The sequence below is a fragment of the Myotis daubentonii genome, chromosome 2 (genome assembly GCF_963259705.1).
Source record: "Myotis daubentonii chromosome 2, mMyoDau2.1, whole genome shotgun sequence".
Lineage (NCBI taxonomy): Eukaryota > Metazoa > Chordata > Mammalia > Chiroptera > Vespertilionidae > Myotis > Myotis daubentonii.
The window spans coordinates 11,463,814-11,488,379 of NC_081841.1; the positions used below are offsets into that span (position 1 = coordinate 11,463,814).

A 24,566-nucleotide genomic window follows, 5' to 3' on the forward strand; every position below is an offset into this window, starting at 1 on the left:
TGCTTTAGCCGGTGGGTGGGGCCGCCTCGTGGACAACCGGCAGCGTTCTGACATCTCTGCTCGGCCAGGGACCCTGCACTTCAGACACCCCCGTGGGGTCCTGAGTCTTGTTCAGGAGCAGAGTGATCTGGGCTTTTGGTTCAAAGCTTCCAACTTGGAATAGGAAAACCTACAAGGGTTCCGCTTCGAGGAAGGAGCAGGGGAGGTCTTGGCCTCGGACAGAAAAGAGCAGGAACAGGTCCCCTGCCATGGGCTGAATCCCCGAGGCAGACAGGAGTGAGGGGCGGTCTGGGTGCTGGCGGGAGTGAGGGGCGGTCTGGGTGCTGTGGGAATCAGGGGCGGCCGGGGTGCTGGCGGGAGTGAGGGGCGGTCTGGGTGCTGTGGGAATCAGGGGCGGCCGGGGTGCTGGCGAGAGTGAGGGGCGGTCTGGGTGCTGTGGGAATCAGGGGCGGCCGGGGTGCTGGCGGGAGTGAGGGGCGGTCTGGGTGCTGCGGGAATCAGGGGCGGCCGGGGTGCTGGCGGGAGTGAGGGGCAGTCTGGGCGCTGGCGGGAGTGAGGGGCGGCCGGGGTGCTGGCGGGATTCAGGGGCGGTCTGGGTGCTGCTGGTGGGAATCAGGGGCAGCCGGGGTGCTGGCGGGAGTGAGGGGCGGTCAGGGTGCTGTGGGAATCAGGGGCCGTCAACCTCAGTGAAGCCAGGAGAGATTCGTAACGGGCTCCCAGCTTCTGCTCAGGGCCAGAGCTGGGATCTGAAGGCTGTTTTTAGATGATATGATTATCTTACTAATGACCAGGGACAAATCATCAAGGATAGTTCCTGATGAGGACATCGAGCTCCAGCTGAGCTTGGAGACGCAGCCTCTTCAGTAAATTTCCTTTGCCCCCTCCCACTCCCCAACCACCCGCAAACCAGTTAAAAATGGGTTTCAGTGAAGGGGGTCTGCTAGTGCACCAAGCACCCCACCCTTCCACGAGGAGTGAGACAGGACCCCAAACCTGCATCCAAATGAAAACCCAACACGAGTGCTCCCAGGCCTGCTGACGTGTGCCATGCCCTGAGTTCACAGAGGTGCCTCCATCCCCCAGCGCCACTGCGGATGCCTTACCTCCATTATCTCGTTGTTTTTAATGAGCAGCGACTCCGGGCCACCGTAGTAGAGATACTGCATGACCAGCTGGAAGAAAGGACACAGCGTGCGAGGCGTTAGCCACACAGACACAGTTGTCTTAAAGCTGCACTGAAATCAATTCATTCTCCCAGAACGTTAATAAAGGCCAAACCAACAATAACAACCCCGCCGGCTGTTGACAAAGCACTTCATCCTGTTATCTCCTTTACCCGGGGCTGGGGCTGGGCCGTGGCCGGAAACATGCTCCTTCTTGGAGATCCCAGGCAAATGGCACTGAAACAGGGCTGCCCCACGCCCCCTTCAGACGCTGCCAGCACAAGCCTTTTCTGCAAGGGGGTGAAACGCACCGTCCTTAGGCCGCAGGGCCTGGCTGCGGAGTTGTTTTTCTTGGCAGCCGTCAACCTGCATGAAGCCGGGATGCAAACGGCACACAGCCTCACGGAGGCCCCGCGTCCAGGTGCAGCCTCAGCTGCGTCTGGCTCCGGCCCGCGTGTGATGTTAACGGTCGTGGAGAGAGGAACCGCAAGGCAGCCTCATTTACTAAACTCCTTGGGTCAGCATGGAAGGGAGGTGAACAGGCCCCTGGGAGCCTCCTCCTGGGTTGGATTCAGTCCGACTTGGCCTATTTCAAGCCACAAATGAGGCTTTTCTTCTTTTATGGGGAAGGCGGGGCGCAGGCAAAAGCCCGGGGCGGGGTGGGAGGGGGAGGGGGCGGGCTGCTCCCTGCCCCTCACAGGAGCTTGAGGGCTTGAGGCTCCTGTGGCCGGCAAGCCTTTCCCATCAGAAGCAATTACAGGCCTCCATTGCTCTGGGCTGCGCTTTGCCCTGGATGGTCTCTTATTCCTCAAATCTGCTGAATTTGTTGAGTGCCGATTGCAAGACAGGCTCTTATTTTAGGAACCTCCCCAGTTAGTCCCAGGCCTAACGGTGTACGTGCCCCCTTCCCGGCACCCAGAGAGCGGGGGACACGTGCACGTTCCAGCGTCTAGCTCCTGCTCCAGACTCTAACGGGCCTCGGCTTCTCTCCTCGGGCCTGGGTGGCTTTTAGGGAAGGGCCAGGTCGCCACCGCAGGGAGGCAGTGAAGAGAACAGGTCCGGGGGTCAGCCAGGCCCGGGTCTGAACCTCAGCTCGGCTGTGATGAGCGGTGGGCGCTGGGGCACATCCTGCCGGTAAGGTGGGGGAAGAGCTACCCGGAGGGGCAGCTGGGAGGGAGGGCCCAAGGCGATGATGGATGGCAGTGGTTCTCAGGGTGGCCCCTGGACCAGTAGCGTCGGCATCACCTGGGTTCTGGTAAGACATGCACAATCTCGGGCCGCAGCCCAGGCTGACAGAATCGGGGATTCTGGAGGCGGGGCCCGGGAATCTGCATTGGAACGTGTTTTCTGTGTTTTCACAAGCCCCCTCTGCCCTGTGGGTATTTTGAAGCTAAGGTGTGAGAACCCCCGTAACTGAGAGTGCTGGGGTAATGGGAGGAGGACGAGGCTCCCCAATGCTGATGCCTGGGCCTCGGCTCAGAGTCTGACCTAAATGGTCTGACTCACGGCCTGGTTACTGGGCGCTGTCAAAGCTCCCAGGTGACTCTAACATGCAGCCCAGGTGAGAATCACCGGCTTGGAGCCTTACACAGACGAAGTGCTCAAGGATACCAGTGCTCCCACTTGGGAAGTGTACTCCAGAGCCAGGCCTGCTGGTTCAAATCCTGGCTCTGGGACTTTATCTGCCCACTGTCCCCCTTTCTTAAGCCCTAAGCCTTCCTTCTTATGGCTCCCCAACTTCTCAGCTTTCAATCTTTCAGCTAACACTTCACCCAGGACGCCTTCCCCAATTCCCCTGGTCTGAGTTGTCACAGCCCATCGGCTCACTCCTCCCTCTCACCCCCCCTCACGTTATACTACAATGAAGTAATTACTCAGAGTTACCCCCTCTGGACTGCGAGTCCCCGCAGAGGACTGTCTTTTACCCTGTGCCCTGGGTCCCAGCACAGTATCAGGCACATAGCAGGCGCTCAATGAACAGTGTAGGGGTGAATGGATGGCAAGTGGGAAGGGCAGTGTGAGGAGGGGGCCGGAGTGCAGGAGACGGACGGTTTGTTGCAGCAGCTAATCCACAGGCCAAGGACTGGAGGGAACCACCCGTGCCCTGGGCCTACCCAGCAGGGGCTCACCTGAAAGATGGGGTACTTCACATAGCCGATCTCTATGCAGCTGCTGTCATTTGTTGGCTTGCTGGAGAGCAGCGCTTTGAACCTGAACAAGATCACAAAAAGAGAAAAAGACTCACAAGCACACCCACAGCTGGCAAGAAACTCGGCTCTTTTATCTCCGTCTCTGACATACAGCAAGGACATCCCACAGATTTCTTAGTTTAACCCTCCCCTCCCTGTAGGATATCGTAATCCAATCTGAAGTTAAACCTCAACTTAAAAGAACAGTGTTGCTCTAGCTCAGTGGTCGGCAAACTCATTAGTCAACAGAGCCAAATATCAACAGCACAACGATTGAATTTCTTTTGAGAGCCAAAAATTTTAAAACTTACACTATATAGGTAGGTACATTGTTATTAACTTAATTAGGGTACTCCTAAGGCTTAGGAAGAGCCACACTCAAGGGGCCAAAGAGCCCCATGTGGCTCGGGAGCTGCAGTTTGCCGACCACGGCTCTAGCTGGTTTGGCTCAGTGGATAGAGCGTTGGCCTGTGGACTGAAGGGTCCCAGGTTCGATTCTGGTCAAAGGCACATGCCCGGGTTTGTGGGCTCAATCCCCAGTAAGGGGAGTGCAGGAGGCAGCCAATCACTGATTCTCTCTCATCACTGATGTTTCTATATCTCTCTCACTCTCCCTTCTCAATAAAAATATATTAAACAAGAAAAAGAACGGCGTCATTTCTCAAGCAGGTGATTAGAAAAGAGCGAATGCCTCTGAAAACCCATCTGTCCTGCAGGGCCCGTCACAAAGACTGCCCCTTCCAGGGAGCCTTCCTTGGTTCCTTTGCTGCTCATGGAGTTTTCCAATCCCGCCTTCCCCCTCCCAAACAACCGCTGTTCCAGGCCGGTTGGGACCTGTGCCCTTCCTGCTTCTGCTGCATCCTCGGAGCCCGTGCCTGTCCGATGCATCCTGGGTACTGAACCAACATCTGTTGACTCCCTGGGGCTCCCCCGTGGCTGACCTTCTGCCTGAGGTTTTGGGTGCACTTTCCTGCCGCCCACTAAACTACATGCTCCTTGAGCGTAGAGAACCTGCCACTGGAACACACCGATAATCTATTTAGGAATAAGCTCCGTGTTTCTTTTTGTAAAAATTAAAAAACGTTTAATCTTGAAATAATTATAGATTTTAGAAGACATGCAAAGATAGTTCCTGCGTACCCTTCATCCAGTCCCCCCTGCTGCTAACATCCTACACAGACAGCCATGGTCTCTTTGTCCAAACCAAGAAATGAACATTGTCACAACAGCGATCTGTTTTTTCAATAATATCATAACTGAGGGCTATGCAAGAGACGGCATGTTTTTCTTGTGATGGCAGAGCACACGTGGGGTTTGCATTTTGTTTGGGGGGGCACCATGGGTGCCAGGTTGCTCTCAGGATCCAGGAATGCTGGTCAGACACATTCCTTGGCAAGAGTCCTGGAAGTAGGTTCTTACCCTGGGGCCTGTCTCTTCCTCATTTCAGCATCACTCTCTCCCTGACCCAGCCTCACTCCTCCTGGTCAGGTCCTTGGACCATGCGGTTCCACATGGTCAACCTTCTCATCTCAAACCGAAAGGCAGGTGGAGGAAGGGCAGTGGCGGAGCTGGCTGAGGGTGCCAGCCTGTTGTCCCCTCCACAGTCAGGGAAGAGGAAGGCTCACAGGACCCATGTATTTCGGTGGCTTATGCCAAAGTTCCCTGACATGTGGAGGGCAGGCCTTTCCAGGCGGCCGTGTGTGAGGTTGTGCACAGCACGAGGCACCTGGTGGAGGGAGGGCAAACCCAATCCACGCTCCTCCCACGCGCTGCTCGCGAAGCTCTCCCCACACCTGCCCTGTCTGCCTGGAGTCACAGGCACCAAGTCGCACAAAGGCGCTGCTGTTTATGCCGATGGTTACCTACTATTCTTTTTTTTTTTATTGTAAGAAAAAAACACAGAACATGTCATTTACCATCTTAGCCATTTTCAAGTGTATGGTAATGTTGATGTTGAGTATATTCCCATTGTTGCACAGCCAATCCTAGAACGCACCAGGTGCCATTGAACACTAACTCCTCCCCCGCCCCCCACCAATTTCCTCCCAGCCCCTGGCAACCACAGTTCTTTCTGTCTCTAAGGATTCGCCTCCTCTAGGACCACATATAAATGGAATCAAACAGCATTTGTCTTTTGTGACTGGCTTATTTCACTTTGCATAAGATCCCCAAGGTTCATCCGTGTTGCAGCCCGTGTCCGAATTGCCTCCCTTTTCAAGGCTGAATAACACATGTGTACACCACACTGAGCTTATCCATTTGTCCACTGATGGACACCTGGGTTGCTTCTACCTGCTGGCTATTGTGAACAATGTTGCTATGATACAATGCACAAACGCCCTGCACTCTTTTTTTGTTAATCCTCACCGAGGCTATTTTTCCATTGATTTTTTAGAGAGTGGAAGGCAGGAGGAGAGACAAAGAGAGAAACATGGACGTGAGAGAAACCCGTCGATTGGTGGCCTCTCACACGCACCCTGACACAATCCTTCAGTCTGCAGGCCGATGCCCGATCCACTGAGCCAGACTGGCGAGGGCTGCTCTGTGCTCTTGAATCCTTGATTAGGAGAAGATAATCTGCCAGTCTGGTGGAGATACCCCCAGAATTGAACTTCAGAGCACAGTAAAAGCCACAGCCACACTCGTAATTCACCTGCTCTCCAAGCGGACGGTACCTACCTCGGAGAGGCTGTAAATAACAGCACTCTGTGCGCATAAAACGGTCTTCCTTCCACCAGGAAGGTGACATCAGACATTTCTTTATTGTTGAGGAAATGAGGGTCTGGAAGAGGAAAGGGGAAAAAGGCAGCTTTAGCGGAGAGAGGGGTGAAGCTCGGATTCCAGGGGATGAAGTACTCATTGGTGAGGCAGGGACCACACAGGAGCAGAATCTATCAAAGGAGCACTCACATCACTGAAATCCAGTTTTTCATAGGAAATCATCATAGCTTATTTGTGATTCGAAGTGGCACTTCCCCACAGAAGACTGACCCACAGCCTGAGTTTAGGTGGCTCCCAGGTGTGAAAGGACACCTGCCCACCTGGCCTCGAAGACTGTCACCTGCCCTGGTTTCCCTCCTCTTCCCTGGCTCAGTGTCCTCCCTGCTGACAGAAGTGGGTGAGAAAAGCTGCCCCCTTGCCACCATGTTCCAGGGTTTTTGAAGTCCAGGCTCTTCTTTCCCTGGGTCAGTGACATATGAGCCAGTCCCCTGCCTCACCTCCAATCCTATCCTATATAATAAAAGGCTAATATGCAAATCGACCAAATGGTGCAATGACTGGTCACTATGATGCGCACTGACCACCAGAGGGCAGACGCTCAATGCAGGAGCTGCCCCTTGGTGGCCAGTGAGCTCCCATAGGGAGAGTGCCACTCAGCCACTCGGGCTCACGGCTGGCGAGTGCAGCGGTGGTGGCGGGAGCCTCTCCTGCCTCCATGGCAGTACTAAGGACATCTGACTGATGGCTTAGGCCCACTCCCGTCATCAGTTGGACATCCCCCGAGGGTTCCTGGACTGCAAGAGGGTGCAGACTGGGCTGAGGGACACCCCCCCCCCCCGAGTGCACGAATTTCACGCACCGGGCCTCTAGTAAGAACAGAAGATAGAACCAGTACTTATGGGGCACTCACGATGTGCCAGGCTCTGTGCAAGCTGGTCTAACACATGTCAGCTCATTCAGTCCTGGGGGGTAGGTGTGCATTTGAGGAAACTGAGGCACAGAAAGTTACAGTGACTTGCTCAAGCTGGTGACAGGTGGGGAAACTGCCTGGTGCAGCCTCATCACCACCATGTATCCACTCTTTGCCTCTCCCCCCAACCTGCACACTCTGGGTGTGTATGTGTGTGTGGGGGGAGGGGGGGCGGACCATGCCTGTCCTTGCCACATCCTTTCCTCTGTCTCTAGCACAGGAAGGCGGTAGAACTTGGGCTCTCAAGCCAGAAATCGCAGTGACCTTTGGCAAGTTATTGAACCACTTCGTGCCTCAGTTTCCACTCCTGTAAAATGGGAATAGTAATATCCATTATATCCCGACATCCTAGAGTCATAGTGAGCATTACATGAATTAATCCATGTGAAGCATAAATTAATGGCTGACACATACTGCCCCTCAGGGTTAGCAGAACATCTAGATGCTCAATTGACATTTTCTGAATGAATGAAAGCATGCTCTGGCCATTGCTTTAGAGTCATGTTGTCGGAGCTTGTCAAGGACATGGGGCCCCTGCTTAGCCTGGGGACCTGCTTGTTGTTGAAGGGCCCTTCCCCAGGGGTTAAAGGTTTGCCCTGAAACGAAACCCAGCTGCTCCCTACCACTGGGTTTAGGCTCTCTAAAGCATTGAGGGAGGGAGCCAACCCCCTGGGTTCCTGGGGACTGACCCCCAGCTGTTGGGCCCACCCTGTCTGACTGCACCTTGAACCCCTGGCCTGGCCCCAGTTTTGCCCAGACCTTGGACCCAGAACTGGCCTTCCTGGCTGATTCTCCTTACTCAGCCCTCAGCCCCTATGCTGTCCCAGATGGTGGTTCCCCCTTATAGTCTCTGCCATCTCTTCCCATTAAGAAATCTTAATTTAAAACATATCTGAAAAGCATAAAAAAAGTCAAAATCACTTGTGATCCCACTATCTTCCAACATTTTTATTGCCCCCCGTCCCCCCACCCCAAACTTCTAAAACTATCCAGGTAAAGGCAGTTAGGCTATAGAGGAAGGCCTCAGAGTGGACGGCCACTCACTCCTCCACTTGCTTTAAAGGCTGTTAGCAGTTTGGAGTGACTTTCTCCCTCTTCTCAGCAACCTGCCTCCCTCCGCTCACTCTCTCTCATTCCCACTGGGCACCTCCAACCACCACCCTAGCCTGCTTCCCAAATTGCTAATATCTCCTCCCTTTAGCTCCTTTTACCATTCTCTCCCAGAATTCAATGAGATGACAGGAGGACAATTAATCACAAAAAATCAGGCGTGTGCTCGGCCGCTGGTCTAGTCCCTGCCACTCCCTACTGTCTTACACTGAGCCCATTTCACTCATTTATATGACCTGCCTGGCCTAGAGAGATGCCGGTGTGGGACCCTTGTCACTGATATGTCTCAGCTGTCTTTTAAAGTATATCCTTAAGGAACCAGTACTTGACAACCTTTAGTTATCCTAGCTTGGAATTCCGTACTGAAGATGCAAAATACTACATGTCTCCTATTCCATTTATTGATAACTAGAGGCCCGGTGCACAAAAATTCATGCACTCAGGGGTAGGGGGCGTCCCTCAGCCTGGTCTGTGCCCTCTCACAGTCCAGAATCCCTCGGGGGATGTCTGACTGATGGCTTAGGCCTGCTCCTCGCCTAAGCCATTAGTCGGACATCCTTAGAGCTGCCACGGAGGTGGGAGAGGCTCCAGCCACTGCTGCTGCACTGGCCAGTCATGAGCCGGCTTCTGGCTGAGCAGCACTCCCCCTGTGGAAGCGCACTAACCACCAGGGGGCAGCTCCTGCATTAACATCTGCCCCAGGTGGTCAGTGAGCGTCATAGTGACCGGTCATTCGCTGTTAGGGACAATTTGCATATTACCCTTTTATTATATAGGCTTATACATATATTCTACCTTTTTTCTTTCATATTGTGAGCTTTGAGCCTCTCAGGTCTGCCTTTCTTTTCTTGTTCTAACCCTTGGAATTCCAAGGCTTGGCAAGAAAATGAGGACCTTAAAATTGCTGATGGAAGAAATCTCAGCAAGTTCAGGAGGGAAAAAAAAATGCTTCCTTCCTCTCCTATAGCTACAGGAAAGCTGAATTTATGCTGTGTCATTCAAACAGCTCTTGCAAATATTCGCTCTAACAAAGGTGTCTTGTAAGACACCTAGATGTCAGATTATTGCTACGTGGTAAAGGCTCTTTATTTGATTGGTCCTTATAATTTGTTGCACTTAGAATATCTTAATTAACGCCTGTTTTCTACAAGGTGTTAATTACTTGTGGTTTGGGTACATCCTGGTTGGCTCACAGGAATGGGTGTAAAGAACAACAGACAACCAGTGGCTCAGCGACTATGTTCTCCATGTAGCAAAAAGTCGTGTCACTGAAATTCACCAGTTATTCACGACAGCCACAGAAGTACTTTCAAACATGTGCATGAATTCAGCCTTTTCACTCATTTAAACTAGCTCACCTGTTTCAAAAGTGGTAGTTTTGCTAAAGAGTAGAATTTTCAGATGCTTCCATTGATCAAATGTTCCCCAGTCTCCGCAGGAAAAGGAGCTGGGAAGCAGGAAAGCCCCCCAATCTCCATTGGAAAAGGAACCCTTCCATATTAAGATATTAAAGCAGCTTTAATATTTTATTACTCCCTGTGCAGCCAGGAGACAGGCCCCTGTAACAGGAGGCTCATGGGTCAGGTTTCAAGGCCTCCGAGTATTTCTTTGCCTTTTTTTTTTTTTATTTCCGGGCCCGTCAACCGGCTGCAGCAGCCCCAGGATCCTCCGAATGAAATCAGTGCCTGATGGAAAGCTTTCTTCTGGAAAATCCCAGAAGCTGAAACCGCAGGAGGATGGGATTACGGCTTCAGGGGGGAACCCGGTGCAGACTCCCAGTGCCTGCCTCCTGGGGTGGCCTGAGGATGACTTGAGATAGGGTCGGCCCGGGCTCGGCTGGGGCGGCTCAATGCAAGTGTCTGAGAAGAATAGAAGCGAGGACTGCTGCTCTGCTGGGAGTTAGGGCATCGGGTCTCCTCAGCTCAGGTATGTTCCCCTCCTGTGTGTGTGTGTGTTTGGGGGGGTATGGGTGGGTCGGGTGGGGGCGGTCTGGTTCCCCTCCCCTCCTGGCTGCCTGCACTGGACTCCATTAGAGAAACACCATGGCCTGTCACTGTCCTCTGCTCGTCCCTCCTCAGGGGGCACTGGGGAGAGCTGCCGCGCACAGCTCAGGTTTATTTTATTATTTTTTACTCCAATATTAGTTTTATTATAGTTTAAAAAAACCACAAAATTTCTACCTATGAGACTCTCACTCCCCCCCCCCCTCCCCTTTAACACTTCCCATTTTATTACATTCAATATTGTGCATTAGTTTCAGGTACAGCGTCGTGGTTAGAAAGCCACGCACCTTACCAAGCGGTCCCCCTGGCACTTCCAGTGCCCACCTGGCCCCGTACATGGCTATTACCCCGTTCCCTGGGCTGTGCTACGTCTCCAGGACTGTTTGGTAACCGCCAGTTTGTACTTCTTAATCCCTTGATGTTTTTCACCCAGTCCCCCAACCCCCCTTCCCTCCGGCAACCATCAGTGGGTTCTCTACATGTCTGAATCTGTTTCTGTCTTGTTTGTTCGTCTATTTTGCTCTTTTGACTCCACATGTAAGTGAAATCATATGGTATGTGTCTTTCTCTGACTAATATATTTCACTTCACATAATAGACTCTAGGTTCATGCATCCCGTTGCACATGATAAGACTTTGTCCTTTTTTATGGCTGAGTAATATTCCATTGTCTATTTGTACCACAGCTTTTTTTTTTTTTTTTTAAATCTACTTATCTATTGATAGGCACTTGAGTTGCTTTTAGAACCTACCTGTCTGCAGGATCCAGAGACCTTCTTGCTGCCATTGCCTGTAATCTTTCAATGATAACAAGAAGGTATTGGTGAGTCTCCTTCTTCCTCTAACTGAAAGGTTACAGGTAGTGAAAGGTAGATGCTCTGATATACCTTTTCCTAAGGTACAGCCTTCAGTCTTATCACATAATCAAGGTGCTATCCTGACCTCCGCCTGCCTGACTCCAGGACCTATCTTGTCGGCCCTCGAATATTCCCCACCCTTCCTTACAGCGTTTGCTTCTTCCCTGTCTTGAAATCACAAAGCAACACCCCTGGCAGAGCAGGGCCCGTGACACACTCACCCAGGCGCGAGGTCTGCTTCCGTTTGATCTCCGTGAGCTTGGGGATGGGGTAGGGCCCGTAGCAGTGAGTGAAGATGACACACAGCTGCTGGCTGATCACTTCGTTCTGCGGAAAAGAGAGAACAGCTCACCTTGCTGGGGCCTGCGCACAACCTCAGGCCAGTTGTTGCTGGGAACGCGTTCCCCAAGGGAGAGAAGCCCACAGACTTATCTCGGGCTCCAGGAGAAATCAATCCCCCTGGACATCACTCATCCTGTTTGCCCGGGCAGGCCCTGGAGCTGCTAGCTTGTTTGTCTACTATTTCCATGGGTTCATTGGCAAAAGCTTAATTTGTAATTAAACCGTTTTCTCTTGCTGTAATCATTTCGGACCCCATGGGAAAGCAGGTTTTGTAACTCCTAGAATGGAAAATAAGTTTTTACCCCTAACCTCCTTTTATCAATAGTCCAAAGTTCCGGAAGCCACTGATGATCCTAAAAAGCCCAGCCGAAAGCCCTCCTGGTCCCGTGACTGTGTCGCTGCCGCCGAGATTCAGGTGGTCCTGGTTCAGCAACGCCGCTGGCAGAGCAGGGCCCGTGAAACAAGTTCCCCTAGGACAGTGGTCGGCAAACTGCGGCTCTCGAGCCACACGCGGCTCTTTGGCCCCTTGAGTGTGGCCACGAAGTTTCGATCGCACTGTATGTGCGCGCCCACACGTGGTATTTTGTGGAAGAGCCACGCTCAGGGGGCCGCAGTTTGCCGACCACTGCCCTAGGAACTTGATTCTGGTGCTGAGGTCTTTCCGGATTAGGGGTGCTCGGCTGAATCATTTCTCTAAAAAAGAGGGGGGGGGGCGGGGGGAAACTTCTGCGGTGCAGAATGTCAGCTGCCCCTGATTGCTCAGGGGCGAGGCGCCTGCTTCCACGGAGCTGCCACCTCCGTGTGCGTCCTCTTCCCCCGCTGGGCTCGCGGCTGCTCACAAGTCTCCCTCCAACCGCAGGTGCGCAGGAGGGAAGCCACGAATCACAGTGTTGGGGTGCTTTTCATTGAGTGAGGGGTGGAAACTTGGGGCTTAAAGGGGCAGTTAGATAGAAAGGCATTTGCAACATATTTTAAAAGTAGGTTACAACACAGTTTGTAGCATGTATTTTTTTGCAATAAAGCCCTACGTATATATTTGGATTGACAGATCTCTGCAGAGCAAGGTCGGAGAATAGCTACCTTCTGTGAGATCATGATGTTTTCTTTTTAGCTCCCTGTGCCCACCCTGCCCAGGGAGTTAATCTTTTCTGCAACAAACAACTGTTTGTAATAAAACCAACAAATATTATTTTTGACTTTAAAAGATGGGGCTGGGACAGCTTTGGGGTGTCGGTGGTTCAAGCCCTTCGTGAGTCGACTCCTTTGTGCGCCCGAAGCCGGAGGATGCAGCTCAGCATATGAAAAGCAGTCCAACCCTTTGATTCAGTGGATGAGATCCCAAAAGGCACCTCGTCACTTCAGACGGATCCCCGAGGTGCCTGAGGGGGTGCACTCATCCTGAGTGGGAAAAGGGACACTGCTTTTGAAGAGGAGGCCTTAGAAAACAAGGACAGTAAACGCTCCTTCATGTAACACCCGCACAGTGGTTGCCTCCCTCCTAGCTTCAGGCAGCGGTTCTCCAAGGGTGGTCCCCACGCCACACCATCAGCGTCACCTGGGAGCCTGTTAGAAACGCCCGCCCTCAGGTCCCATCCCAGGCCTTCTGCCTCAGAAATGCTGGGTGAGGGGCCCCGCAAGCTATCTTTTCACACTTTTTTTTAAAAAAAATATTTTATTGATTTTTTACAGAGAGGATGAGAGAGGGATAGAGAGTTAGAAACATCGACGAGAGAGAAACATCGATCAGCTGCCTCCTGCACACCTCCTACTGGGGATGTGCCTGCAACCAAGGTACATGCCCTTGGCCGGAATCGAACCCGGGACCTTTCAGTCTGCAGGCTGACGCTCTATCCACTGAGCCAAACCGGTTAGGGCCACACGTTTTCTTTTAAGTTTTTTTTTTTTTAATCCTCACCCGAGGATGTTTTTCCATAGATTTTTATTTTTGACAGAGGGGAAGGGAGGGAGGAGAGAGAGAGAAACATCAGTGTGAGAGAGACACGTCGATTGGTTGCTCCCCCCAAGTGCTTGGCTGGGATTCTAACCTGAGACCCTTTGGTCCGCTGGCCGATGCTCTAACCGCTGAGCCACACAGGCCAGGGCCATTTTCTGGCGATTCTGACGCTCCCTGAGGTGTGAGAACCACCGGTGTCATGGGCTGGAATCTGTCGTGGGTTTGAAGTGGGCCGGGGGCTGTAAATGGGCTTCCTCTGGCCTAAGGCTTTGCCACTCAGATGTGCTCCATCGACCACCAGCAGCCGCAGAATTGCCCGGGAGCCCACATAATGCAGACAATCACCCGAGGCCAGTGAATCAGGGTCCACAGTCACGTGCTCTGCACACGGGTGTTTGAGGAGCAGAATCCTGGCCCCTAGCAGACGGCATGCCCTAATCCAGTGGTTCTCAACCTTCCCAGTGCCGCGACCCTTTAATACAGTTCCTCATGTTGTGGTGACCCCCAACCATAAAATTATTTTCGTTGCTACTTCATAACTGTAATGTTGCTACTGTTATGAATCGTCATGCAAATATCTGATAGGCAGGATGTATTTAGGCGACCCCTGTGAAAGGGTCGTTCGACTGCCAAAGGGGTCGTGACCCACAGGTTGAGAACCGCTGCCCTAATCCCTTGGGCTGTGTCATGAGCACTCCCACCCGTGAATGTGTTACCTTATAGGACGAAGGGGAATCTGTAGGAGTCGTGAGAGTTACTGATTGGTTGACCCTAAAGAGGGAGATTACCCTGGGTGATCTGGGTGGGCCCAGTGTAATCACACGGGCCCTTAAAAGGAGGTACCCTCCAGGCCTCTCTTGGAAAATGCTGGGTGTTGAACTTGGGTTCTCAGGACTCAGCTGCACAGAACTGAATTCTTTTAGCTTAAAATCCTTACTCGAGGATATGTGTGTGTGTGTGTGTGTGTGTTTTAAAATTGATTTTAGGGAGAGAAAGAGAGAGAGAGAGACACGAGAGAGAAACAGCTATTGGTTGTCTCCCATATGCGTCCCGACTAGGGATCGAACCTGCAGCCTTTTGCTGTGTGGGATGAGGAGCCACTGGCCAGGGCCAGAACTGAATCTGTAACACCACAGGTGCCAGGAGTCTCTCTTAAGATGGAGTCTGTGGATGTCGGAGCTGACGTCTTTCCTCTCCTCCTCTGACCCCTCACTGTTCTTCTAAAAAGGTACAAAACACACTCTTTTCTTTGGAAAGGAGCGCTAGGATTGTCCCCAAGGTCTTTTATAGGTAGCTTAGATGGGGGTTCTACACAGTGATAAAAACATGGGCAACGGGACCAGACGGAGCTGGGTGACCTTAGGAAAAGTACTCAGCTTCTCTGGGCCTCAGTGTTCTCTTCCCAGATGAATTACCCGCTTAAGTAAGGGTTAAATTACCTGCTATGTCATGACGATTAAAAAGATAACACATCACAATATGCCATTTGGTTGAACCAAAGGGAAGTGCCAATATGTGACCATTTTTGAACTCTCAAAAGAGCAAATTCCCATAATTCAAATTAATCTCTATTTTCCTAGATTCTAAAACTACTGGAAAGAAACTCACTGCAATAAACATGCATTTTAAAAGACCCATTTCAAATTCAAAAAGATGAAAAAAGCCTGATCTCAGAATCAAGAGAATGTTGAATGTTGCTTTCCAGGGTCATCAGCAGTGAATTCTTTGTCTTGATCTATTCCTCCCAAGACAGGCCCCGCCCCTGTGGAAAATGCTGGGCTGACCTGTCAGCTGTGAGCCCCTCTCTGCTGGAACCACCTGGAAAAGGAGGGGTGGGAAGGCTGTACGGCCCCACAGGATTCCCATGAGGTCGGCTTAGCTCCAAGTCTGTCACACGCCCTTGGAGGTGTGTACAAGATGAAGTTGAACACACTGTGAACTTAAAGTGCTTTTAAATCAGCACCCATTTATTTTCATATGTACCTTCTACTCATGGCAACTGATGAGAGCTTTCTATTTATGGTGGTAATATAATGTTTCCTTTCTAAATACATTTAAGGGAAGGTAAGATGATTTAAAAGAAAAATCCTGTTAATAAAAGCCTATGTGGTCGTGATGCCCTCACGCTGTGATGCCCTCATGCCGTAACGAGCAATCACCAGGAGGCTGCATGCGCAGTGGGCACGCGTGGGTGGGTGGGGCTGTGTGCATGCATGGGTAGGCGGGAGCTTGATGCTGCGTGCGTGGTGTGGAGGTGGGACCCCAGGCTCTGGCCTACCTCTTTGGGGCAATCCATCAAGGAGCCCTGGATGGGTGGGCGGGGCCTACCTCTTTGGGGCAATAGATAGCGGGGCTCCCACACTGTGAGAGGGCACAGGCAAGGCTGGGGGGGCCCCCACCCCCACTGAGTGCACGAATTTTGTGCACTGGGCCTCTAGTATGAAATAAATAACAACCAGTGACAATATCCTTTAGGAATGAAAGGGAAATCAGACACTCTGGGATGAAGGACCTAAGAGAACTGGTCACCAGCACGACCCTAGAAGAATGGCTGAAGGAAGGTCTCTAAACGACAGGAAAGGATGAAGGAGGGAGCCTTGGAGCATCCGGAAGGAGGAACAGGGTAAGCAAACATATGGACACATATAATAGGCGTTCTTCTTCCTCTTGAGTTTCCTAATTATGTTTGATGGCTGATGCAAAAATTGTAACTCTGTCTGATGTGGTTCTAAATTAGATGACATATTTAAAGATGGATGTCATAAATGGAGGAGGGTAAAGGGATATAAAGAGAAGTAAGGTTTCTATACTTCATTTGAACTGGTAAACTGATGAAACCAGTAGACTTTGATATTATGTACATACCAGAGGCCTGGTGCATGAATTCATGCACGAATTCATGCACGGGTGGGGTCCCTCGGCCTGGCCAGTGATTGGGGCTGATTGGGGCCATCTTGCCCAGTCCCAGTGGGGGCCAATTGGGGCTGGCCAGCCGCGGGGTTGGGGGGCGGGGAGAGGGACCGTAGGAGGTTGGCCTGCAGCAGGAGGTTGACTATGGGAGCACACTGACCACCAGGGGGCAGCTCCTGCATCGAGTGTCTGCCCCCTGGTGGTCAGTGTGCATCATAGTGACCGGTCAACTGGCTGTTTGGTCACTTAGGCTTTTATATATACAGATAATGCAATATATCAAGCAATCGCTAAAAAAGCTATACAGTGAGATACACTCCAAAACATTACAGACAAATGAAAAAATGAATTTAAATAAATGTTCAGGTAGTCCACAGGAAGGCAGGAAAAAGAGAGATCACACAGAAGACAAAAAATAAGATGGTAGATTTAAGCCATAGAGCATCAATAATTATATAAAATATATATGGTCTATAAATTCTGATTAAAAGACAGAGATCGACAGAGTGGATGACAAGTCCGACTTCATGTTGTTTATAAGAAACCTTAAATGTAACATATAGGCAAGTTGAAAATAAAAGGACGGAGAAAATATCATACAAACATTAATCAGAGGAAAGCAGGGGTGGCTGTATTAATATTAGATTAAGGAGACTTCAGAGCAAAGAAAACTAGTCGAAGCAGAGAGGGGCATTACATAATGACAAAAGGGTTAATACACGAAGAAGACATTGCAATCCTAAATGTGTCTGCACCAAATGACACAGCTGCAAAATATGTGAGCTAAAAACAGATAGAACTAAAAGGGGAAGTAGACAAATTCAACAATTACAGTCGGAGACTTTAACACCCCTCTGTCAACTGATAGGATAACTGGATAGGATATTCTGTAGGATACAGAATATAGGATACAGAATATAGGATGTAGGATACAGAGGAGCTCAGCATAGTCACAAGCCAAGAGGATGTTACTGACAATTACAGAACACCCCACAACAGCAGAAAGCACCCCTGTCCAAGTGCCCACAGAATCTATACCGAGATAGGCCATACAACAAATCACAAATCTTTAAAAAGGAGTGAAATAATATAGAATCTGTTCTCTGACCACAATGGAATCAAACTAGAAATCAGTAACAGAAAAATCCCAAAACACTCAAAAACTAAATAACACACTTTCAAATAATCCATAAGCCAAAAAAAGCAAGTTTCAAGGGAAATAAAAAATACACTGAACCGAATGAAGGTGAAAATAAAACATATCAAAAATTGTGGGACACAGCTAGGGTAGTGCTGAGCAGAAAAATGTAGAGTATCAAGTGCATATAGAAGAAAAAAGGAACAGTTTAAAATTGATAGTCTAACCTTCTACCTCAAGAACCTAGAAAAAGAAAAGCAAAATAAGCCTACAGGATCTGACCGCAGGACTATCACCCATGCTTGGAGAATGCCTGACTTCACACAGCCATGGCAAGTTTCATAGTGATCTGTAATACCACATCTCACCAGTAGGGGTTGCCATTAAACCCCCATTTACTGTAAGAGCAAACCTGACTGGGTGCAGTCCTCCTAGACTGCCCCGGCCCCGTCCCTGGGTCCCCCCCACCCCCCCTCCATGATCAGTACAACTGCTGGGAGCAGGCTCTGGTCCACACATCCTGGCAAAGGCCCCTCCCTTCTTCCCAGCCCCAGCTGCTGCTGTGGGAGCTGTTGGCTGCTCTGGGAGGGTAGGGGCTGGGCTGGGCAGGAGGGGGCTGGCGGGTGCTAGCAATGCTCTATTTTTGGCCCGGCTGCTAATCACACAGGTAGGTTTACTTTGTGGAAATTCCTTTGCCTCTAGAGTTACGATTGGGGCACTTTTCCGTGTGCATATATGTATGTCCTATTAAAAACGATGTTTACTTAGAAACCCCAGAGAGCAGGTTTACTTAAAACACAAGATGCTTCGGTAATTTCTGGAATGCCCACTATATCCCGAAGAAAGGAAGGAAATTAAAAACCCGACGCCCATTAGCACACCAGACCCTGGGAACCGAACGAGGAACGTCTGTCCCGAAGGTGGTCTCTTAGGTAATTTCAGGTGAAAGCCTTTTTTATTTATTTCCAAGGTGGGGGGTGAGGGACAGGGAGCATTTGGTTTTGAAAAGCCTCCAGCAGGTTTCACTCTAAATAGAACTGCCGAGGCTCATTACCGGAGGCCGCACACCTGCTCCCACTTCAGGTCTCAGTGGGGCCTGACATCAAGCATAAATCTAGCCCGCGGGGGCCTGGACGCTGGGCTGGAGACCGTGCTAATGAGAAGACCTAATGGGCCTTGCTCGGACCGGCCACGTGCTCCAGGCTCAGAGAGCAGGCAGGACGCTGAGTTGCTGCTGCTGTACTGTGGGGCCACCCCGCTGCCGGCAAAGGCACTCCATGGTCCCCTGGTCCTTCTCTCGGGCAGCCCAGCCCGTGGGCCCATCCTGGCGGGGGGTGGAGACCCAGGTTGCCTTCCTGGTTCTGAGGCCTGTTTCCCCTGCGACGTCACAGGTGACTCACAGCGGCCCCAGAGCTCCACAAAGCCCGATCTGGGACTGAGGGGGAAGAGGCTGGTGCCGGGGCCAGACTGTCTGGGTTCAGTCCCAGCTCTGCTACTTAGCGACTCTGTGATCTCGGGCACGCCGGTCAACTTCTCTGTGCCTCAGTTTCCCCATTTGTTAAATGGGGGATAAGAGCAGTATCTGCTTCAAAAGTTGCCTGTGAGGATTTAACTACATATTTTAGCTTAAAAAAAAAAAAGTCCTCCTTTCCGTCTCGAGACAGTTCATTATAAAAAGGGTTCCGGGGTCAAGTGAGTTTGGGAAACGCTTGCTTGCCTTTGTGAATCAGGCTCTGCAGTAGAGAGATTGGGATAATCCAGTGTGATCCTGAGGAGAGGAGCTGGCGTTCAGCCGGTTACATGTGGTTTCCATGGGCTCCTTGGTGCCGGGGCTGCGCTGGGTGTGAAATATGTTGATGTCGTCCCTGCTGAGGGGCTGGCTGCTACAGAACAGCCCTTGGGGAGCAATGGAGGCGCCACATCCCCTGGCGAGGCCGCCGCTACGATGGGGACTCTAAAGCGCTCTCTCAGTGGCAGGGACAGTGTGAAGGGCACTGACTCGTTTTCTCTTCATAGCCAGCCTAAGAGGTTAAAACAATCGCCATCCCCACTTTCAGGTGGGGAAACTGAGGCAAAGAGAAGTTATGTAACTTGACTAGGGTCATAAGGCAAGTAAGTGGCAGAGCCAGGCTGGAACTCCTACAGTTTGGCTCCAGAGCCCGTGCTCCCAACCACTGTGCTATCCCGTCCCCTGAGGCCCACTGAGAAGCCCTGGGGGATGGGATGGTTGGTGCCCAAACTCCTCAAAGCCTCCCAGGCAAACTGGTCCTCCCTGCCCGCCCCCCCCACCCCATGCTTCCACAGCCAGTGGTGGGGCTTTTGCCACCCCTCCCCCTGACCTGGGCTCTCCACTCCATGGCTGGCTGGGGACCAGGCACACCACAGCTGTCCATTCTCAAAGTTGTCCTCCCCCCAGCCCCCCATGCCGCATGGCCCACTGGCGGGTACTGGGTGTCTGTATGGTATCATCAAACAAGGCACCCCACAGAGATTTTAAGAACTGACCACACAGTAGCCCCAGGACTGGACTGGTTTTCCAAGGGGTTGCACCATTTCCCTTCAAGGCAGGTCCTGGCAGGAACTGGGAGGCCCATGAGGAAGGGGTGATTCTCGGGGTCAGTGCAGGGTTCATTGGCTTCTGTGTATCTCAAAAGCCTTCCCCAGGGCCCGGCTTCCGGGGAACCGCGGCAGGGCCTGTACCCCAGTCATCTGGGGCGCTGCGCTGTGTCCCTCCTCCCGCTGGATTCTATCTGCCTGTCAGGCCTGCCCTAGTCCCAGCACCTCAGCACACCTTCCCTGACCGTCTGGCACCTCCCCTCTCGGGGCCTGTGCCATTGTTTCATAAACCACCTCAGATGCCCTCGGGGCACACGTGCTGGTATTCTCTCACCAGCTTTTGTGTAAATTCCCTGAGGCCAGGAGAGATCTTACTACTTCGCCCATGTGCCTAAGTGCCTTGGAACTTCACAGGGGCTCAGCAAAGCAGCTGCCCCACAAATGACGGCACAAATAGCTTTAGCCAGTTGGGGTACACAAGCCACCAGCCGCCATGACCACAGGGAAGGGACCCCTGAGATGGGGAACCTCCTAGCTCTCTGCCGACGGCCCAGCGGCCTCAGACGCCTCGTACCTTGCTGGCTTTCAGGATCTCGAACATGAGGGGCAGGCCCTGGGTGATGAGCTCCTCCGTGTACTCTTCCTCCTGGATGGTCTTGAACTCCTTCAACAGGCCCTGGATGAGGGGCCTGCGGTGCTGCTGGAAGGCAATCCGCAAGGACTCCAGCCACGTGTGCAGGGTCCACGGGACACCTGGGGGGAGGGGGGAGGGGAGGGCAAGGCAGAGAACAACCAAAAGAGAAGGCGCGTTTTTATCTAAAACTTGGCCTTTCCCCAGGACGTTACCCAATTATGAGACCAGGAGGCAGGCTTGCGATGAATAGAGCCAGTGTTGATTCCCCCCCGCCCCCCAAAGACTTGCAGAAGTTGAAATTAAAGGTCATAATTCAATTCCCTTAAGTACGGGTGTCCACTTCTTCACGCTACTCATATTATCAGGGGCTGCATTTTACAACCTATAATCGTGGTGGAGAATACTGGTGTCGTTACGCACACAGCTCAGGCCTGTGACATCCTTCTCAGCGCTGACTTCATTTGTCTCCATCCCCTCCACTTTCTGGGGAGGGAGATGCTCGGGGAGGGGCCGAGTCTTGCCCAGGATTGGATACCACAGCTGTGCCCAGGCGAGAGCTGAGAGCTGGTGAAACCCACCAGTGAGCTAAGATGGATGCTTCCACCCGCCTAAGGAGACGCGGAGGGTATGGCTGCTGGTCCCCGTGCGAAACTACATTTCCACCTGCAGCCACTTCATCGGCTGGAGCCTCTCCAGCAGCTGATTGCTGAGCTGATTCCCCCCTCTCATGGGGAGAGAAGCAGGCGCCTTGCTCCTGTGTACAACAAGCGACCTTTCGGAGTCTCGGGTGGCTTCACTATGCTAAGCAGGCCCTCGGGGCCGGGGCATAACCGCCCCACATGCTCAACAGCCCCTGTGCGAGAGGCCCTTTTCCAGAACAGCATCAGGGCCCCTCTGCAGGGCCTCAGGCTACAACCCGAGTTTAAGGCCCATGCGAGCCCTGCTATTCCCATGCTGGGCCTATGCCACTAGATTGGGAAGGCCAGGCTAGCCTGTCCCTCAGATGCACGGAGGAGGCGGCTGTGGGCTAGCTCAGTCCAGGAAGAGCCACCCCAAAGGCTTTCCGAGGGGGAGCCCTGGTCAGGAAGCCTGTCCTCACTCTAGCCGCTGCCCGGACGCAGCTTCATGGGTCTGGGTGCTCTACGCACCCCAACCACTGGGAACCACCTGGGATGCTTGTTAAATATAAAGATTTCCAGCCTTTACCCATCCAGACCCTAGACAGCAGAGCTTCTGGGTGTAGGGCCTGGCAATGTGTATTCAGACAAGCTCCCAGGTGATTCGAACCCCTAACTTCCAGGGTCCAGAGTTTGGGAATCATGGAAAGGTGACCTGAGGATGGGGCTGGCAGGATGCTGCTGTCAATGGGGACAGTGTGGGACTCTCAGCTCCCACAGCGAAGGAGAGGCCCCCTGGGCCTGTGTGTGTGTGTGAGTGTGAGTGTGTGTGTGTGTGTGAGTGTGAGTGTGTGTGTGTGTGTGTGAGTGTGAGTGAGTGTGTGTGTGTATGTGTGTGTGTGTGTGTGTGTGTATGTGTGTGTGAGTGTGTGTGTGTGTGAGTGTGTGTATATGTGTGTGAGTGTGTGTGTGAGTGTGAGTGTGTGTATGTGTGTGTGAGTGTGTGAGTGTGTGTGAGTGTGTGTGTGTGTGAGTGTGAGTGTGAGTGTGTGTGTGAGTGTGAGTGTGAGCTGGGCAGTGGTGCTGTGCCCAGGGCGGAGGGTGCCCACACTGACCGATGCTCCTGATGTCAATTGTGACATCCACGTAGCCATGCTCAGCGCTGTGATACATGGCCTCCCTCAGGGCTCTCAGTTTGGCCTTGCTGTTGCGGCTGGCGCACAGGGGGGGCGGGGCTGTCTCCGCCAGGTCTGTCCCCTCGGCCAGAATCTCCTCCAGGGACAGGATATCACTCTTCTCCTTCTCTGGCTGGGCGAGCAGTTTGCGGAACACGTTCCTGTCAATCATAAACCCAGAGAGGAAGACACTCAGAGGTCGGGGAGGGCTTTGCCAGGGCGGGGACGGGCGGGGATCACTCCCTGGGACAAGGGAAGAGGACGGGACCAGCTCGGGGTGGCGGGTTTCAGAGTCCTGACCGCGGGCGCTCCGATCTGGGGGTGGAGATAGTGGGGCATGGCCGGCCATGTTTCCTCAAGGACAACCAGGGAGCTAAGTGTTTGCCTCAAGTACAGTGGGGCCTTGACTTAGGAGTGTCCCGACTAACGAGTTTTTTGAGATACCAGATGTCTCTCGGCAGATTTTTTGCATTGAGTTGACAGAGTAATTTGAGTTAACGAGCTCCTTAACGAGCTCGGTCTCCGAACGAATTAAACTCGTAAGTCAAGGCCCCACTGTATCTAGAAGGCTCTGGAACCTGTGATTCTGCTTTACGAGGGGTGATGTGTAATGCAACCGATGGGATAAGTCCTGAGGGAATGGTGGACGGGAGGTGATCCAACAGGAGGTGACTTATTCTTTCTCAACGGATTCTTCTCACTTCGCTTCCCAGAGGGGATGCATGTCTGCGCGGCAGAAGTTGGCTGGGAGAGGACCGAACAGCCAGTCCGGGCAGATGTGTGCGGCATGAGGCTGGCCCTCGGCCGGGAGCGGGCAGTGAAGGCCACGCTGGCCGGGCTGGGGCCTGCACTGCCTCTGGGCCCCACATCCAGAGAGGCGATGGGTCTGGGGCAGGCCTGGGAATCTGCATTTTTAACAAGCACCGCTCGGGGCCTGGGGCTCCGGCCCGCCCTAGCCTACCTGTGTCCGTGGGCTGCAGCCTGGCTGAAAGAGTTCATGTCCCCCTGGGGGGTTGTAGAAATTCCATTCCTGTGCATGGTTCCTATCAAGGGGTCCGCACCTCGCTCCAACAGCAAACTAACCAGCTCAAAATTGCCTGCAAGCCCAGAGAAGGGGGTTTATGAGCGAATAAAGCAAACAGAGAGTCGCAGGCACCCCCAGGGCCGGGGTGGTGGAGGCCCTCGGCCAGCGTGAGGACGGCACCTCTTACCCACGGCGGCTGCGAGCTGCAGGGGCGTCTCCGAGTAGTTCTCCTCGCCGTGCTCCACAGAGCCCTCGACCTTGGCCCCGGCGTCCAGGAGGAGCTGCGGAGGAAGAGGGGCCACGGAGATGTTTAAAGGATCCGCGCTGCGAGGGGGCGTCAGGAAAACTGGTGGAAATCAGTGCCATGCCAATGTTCCTGCTCTCCTCTGGGTCAGTGACCACGGGTCCAGGGCCAGAGCAGCTGGGCCTCGAGGGGGAACTAGGAGCTGCTTGGATCTACTAGAACCTGAGCTACTCAGTGTGGTCTGCAGGCCAGCAGTGGAGGCACCTGGGAGCTGGTGGGAAACATGGCTCTCGGGCCCACCCCAGGCCCACTGGACAAGCGTCTGCATTTTAACAGGCTCTCCAGGTGACTGACTCGTACATGAATGTTTCTAGGAGCCCCTGGAACCAGGGGCTGGAAGACACCCTGTTTGGGTGGGAGAGCATTAACGTGGCCTCTTGGAATCACAGATTGAGAGTTCTGGAGAGCGCCCTGGCCAACCAGGGCCAGGGTTCAGGGGAGCTCTGAGGGCAGGTCAGCAGAGGCTGTGTCCTGGCCAGCAGGCTCCATGTGGCAGCGTGAGCTTCCCAGAGCTCTGCCTCACAGGACTCAATTCTGTGCTTCTAAAAAACGGAGATCCTGTCCATGCCAGATCTCACTCACAGTGAATGTGCTGTTGCTGATGTGAACTGGGCTGGGGTGGGGGGACCTGCTTGCTTTATCCCTGAGGGCGCAGCCAGGAGGGGGCTGCACGTGTGGCTTTCCGTGACTTGTGCACCTGCAGCGGGAGGAGGCCTGACTTCGGTTTGGCTTTGCTCAGCTGCCCACTGTGCCGACTCCGGATTGAAAGGCAGGGGATGCCGCTGCTTGTTAAAGGATGGCATCTGCGTCTGCCGGGCCACCCTCCGCCCCTTCTTCCTTAGACTCCTCTATGGGGACTGGACTGCGCATGACACTGTACAGGCAGAAGCCAGTGTGGC

General features: G+C 52.7%; 1 protein-coding gene across 9 annotated transcripts in view; it reads right to left on the reverse strand.

Moving 5' to 3' along the window:
• ABTB3 (ankyrin repeat and BTB domain containing 3) overlaps positions 1-24,566 on the reverse strand; it is a 262,019-nt gene that overhangs the window by 11,606 nt on the left and 225,847 nt on the right. For 8 of the 9 annotated variants that reach the window (XR_009451115.1, XR_009451114.1, XM_059681746.1 and 5 more), the window contains 8 exons: positions 23,551-23,644; positions 23,301-23,436; positions 22,280-22,500; positions 20,488-20,666; positions 11,235-11,340; positions 6,032-6,134; positions 3,293-3,374; positions 1,104-1,172 (listed from right to left, as the gene is read on the reverse strand). Coding sequence is in view for 7 of the 9 variants with exons in the window: in XM_059681746.1 (XP_059537729.1) it covers positions 1,104-1,172; positions 3,293-3,374; positions 6,032-6,134; positions 11,235-11,340; positions 20,488-20,666; positions 22,280-22,500; positions 23,301-23,436; positions 23,551-23,644 (990 nt within the window). In the remaining 2 variants the exon portion in view is untranslated. Of the gene's footprint in view, positions 1-1,103; positions 1,173-3,292; positions 3,375-6,031; positions 6,135-9,584; positions 9,874-11,234; positions 11,341-20,487; positions 20,667-22,279; positions 22,501-23,300; positions 23,437-23,550; positions 23,645-24,566 lie in introns of those variants that run through there. The other variant, XM_059681749.1, reaches the window with a different exon arrangement.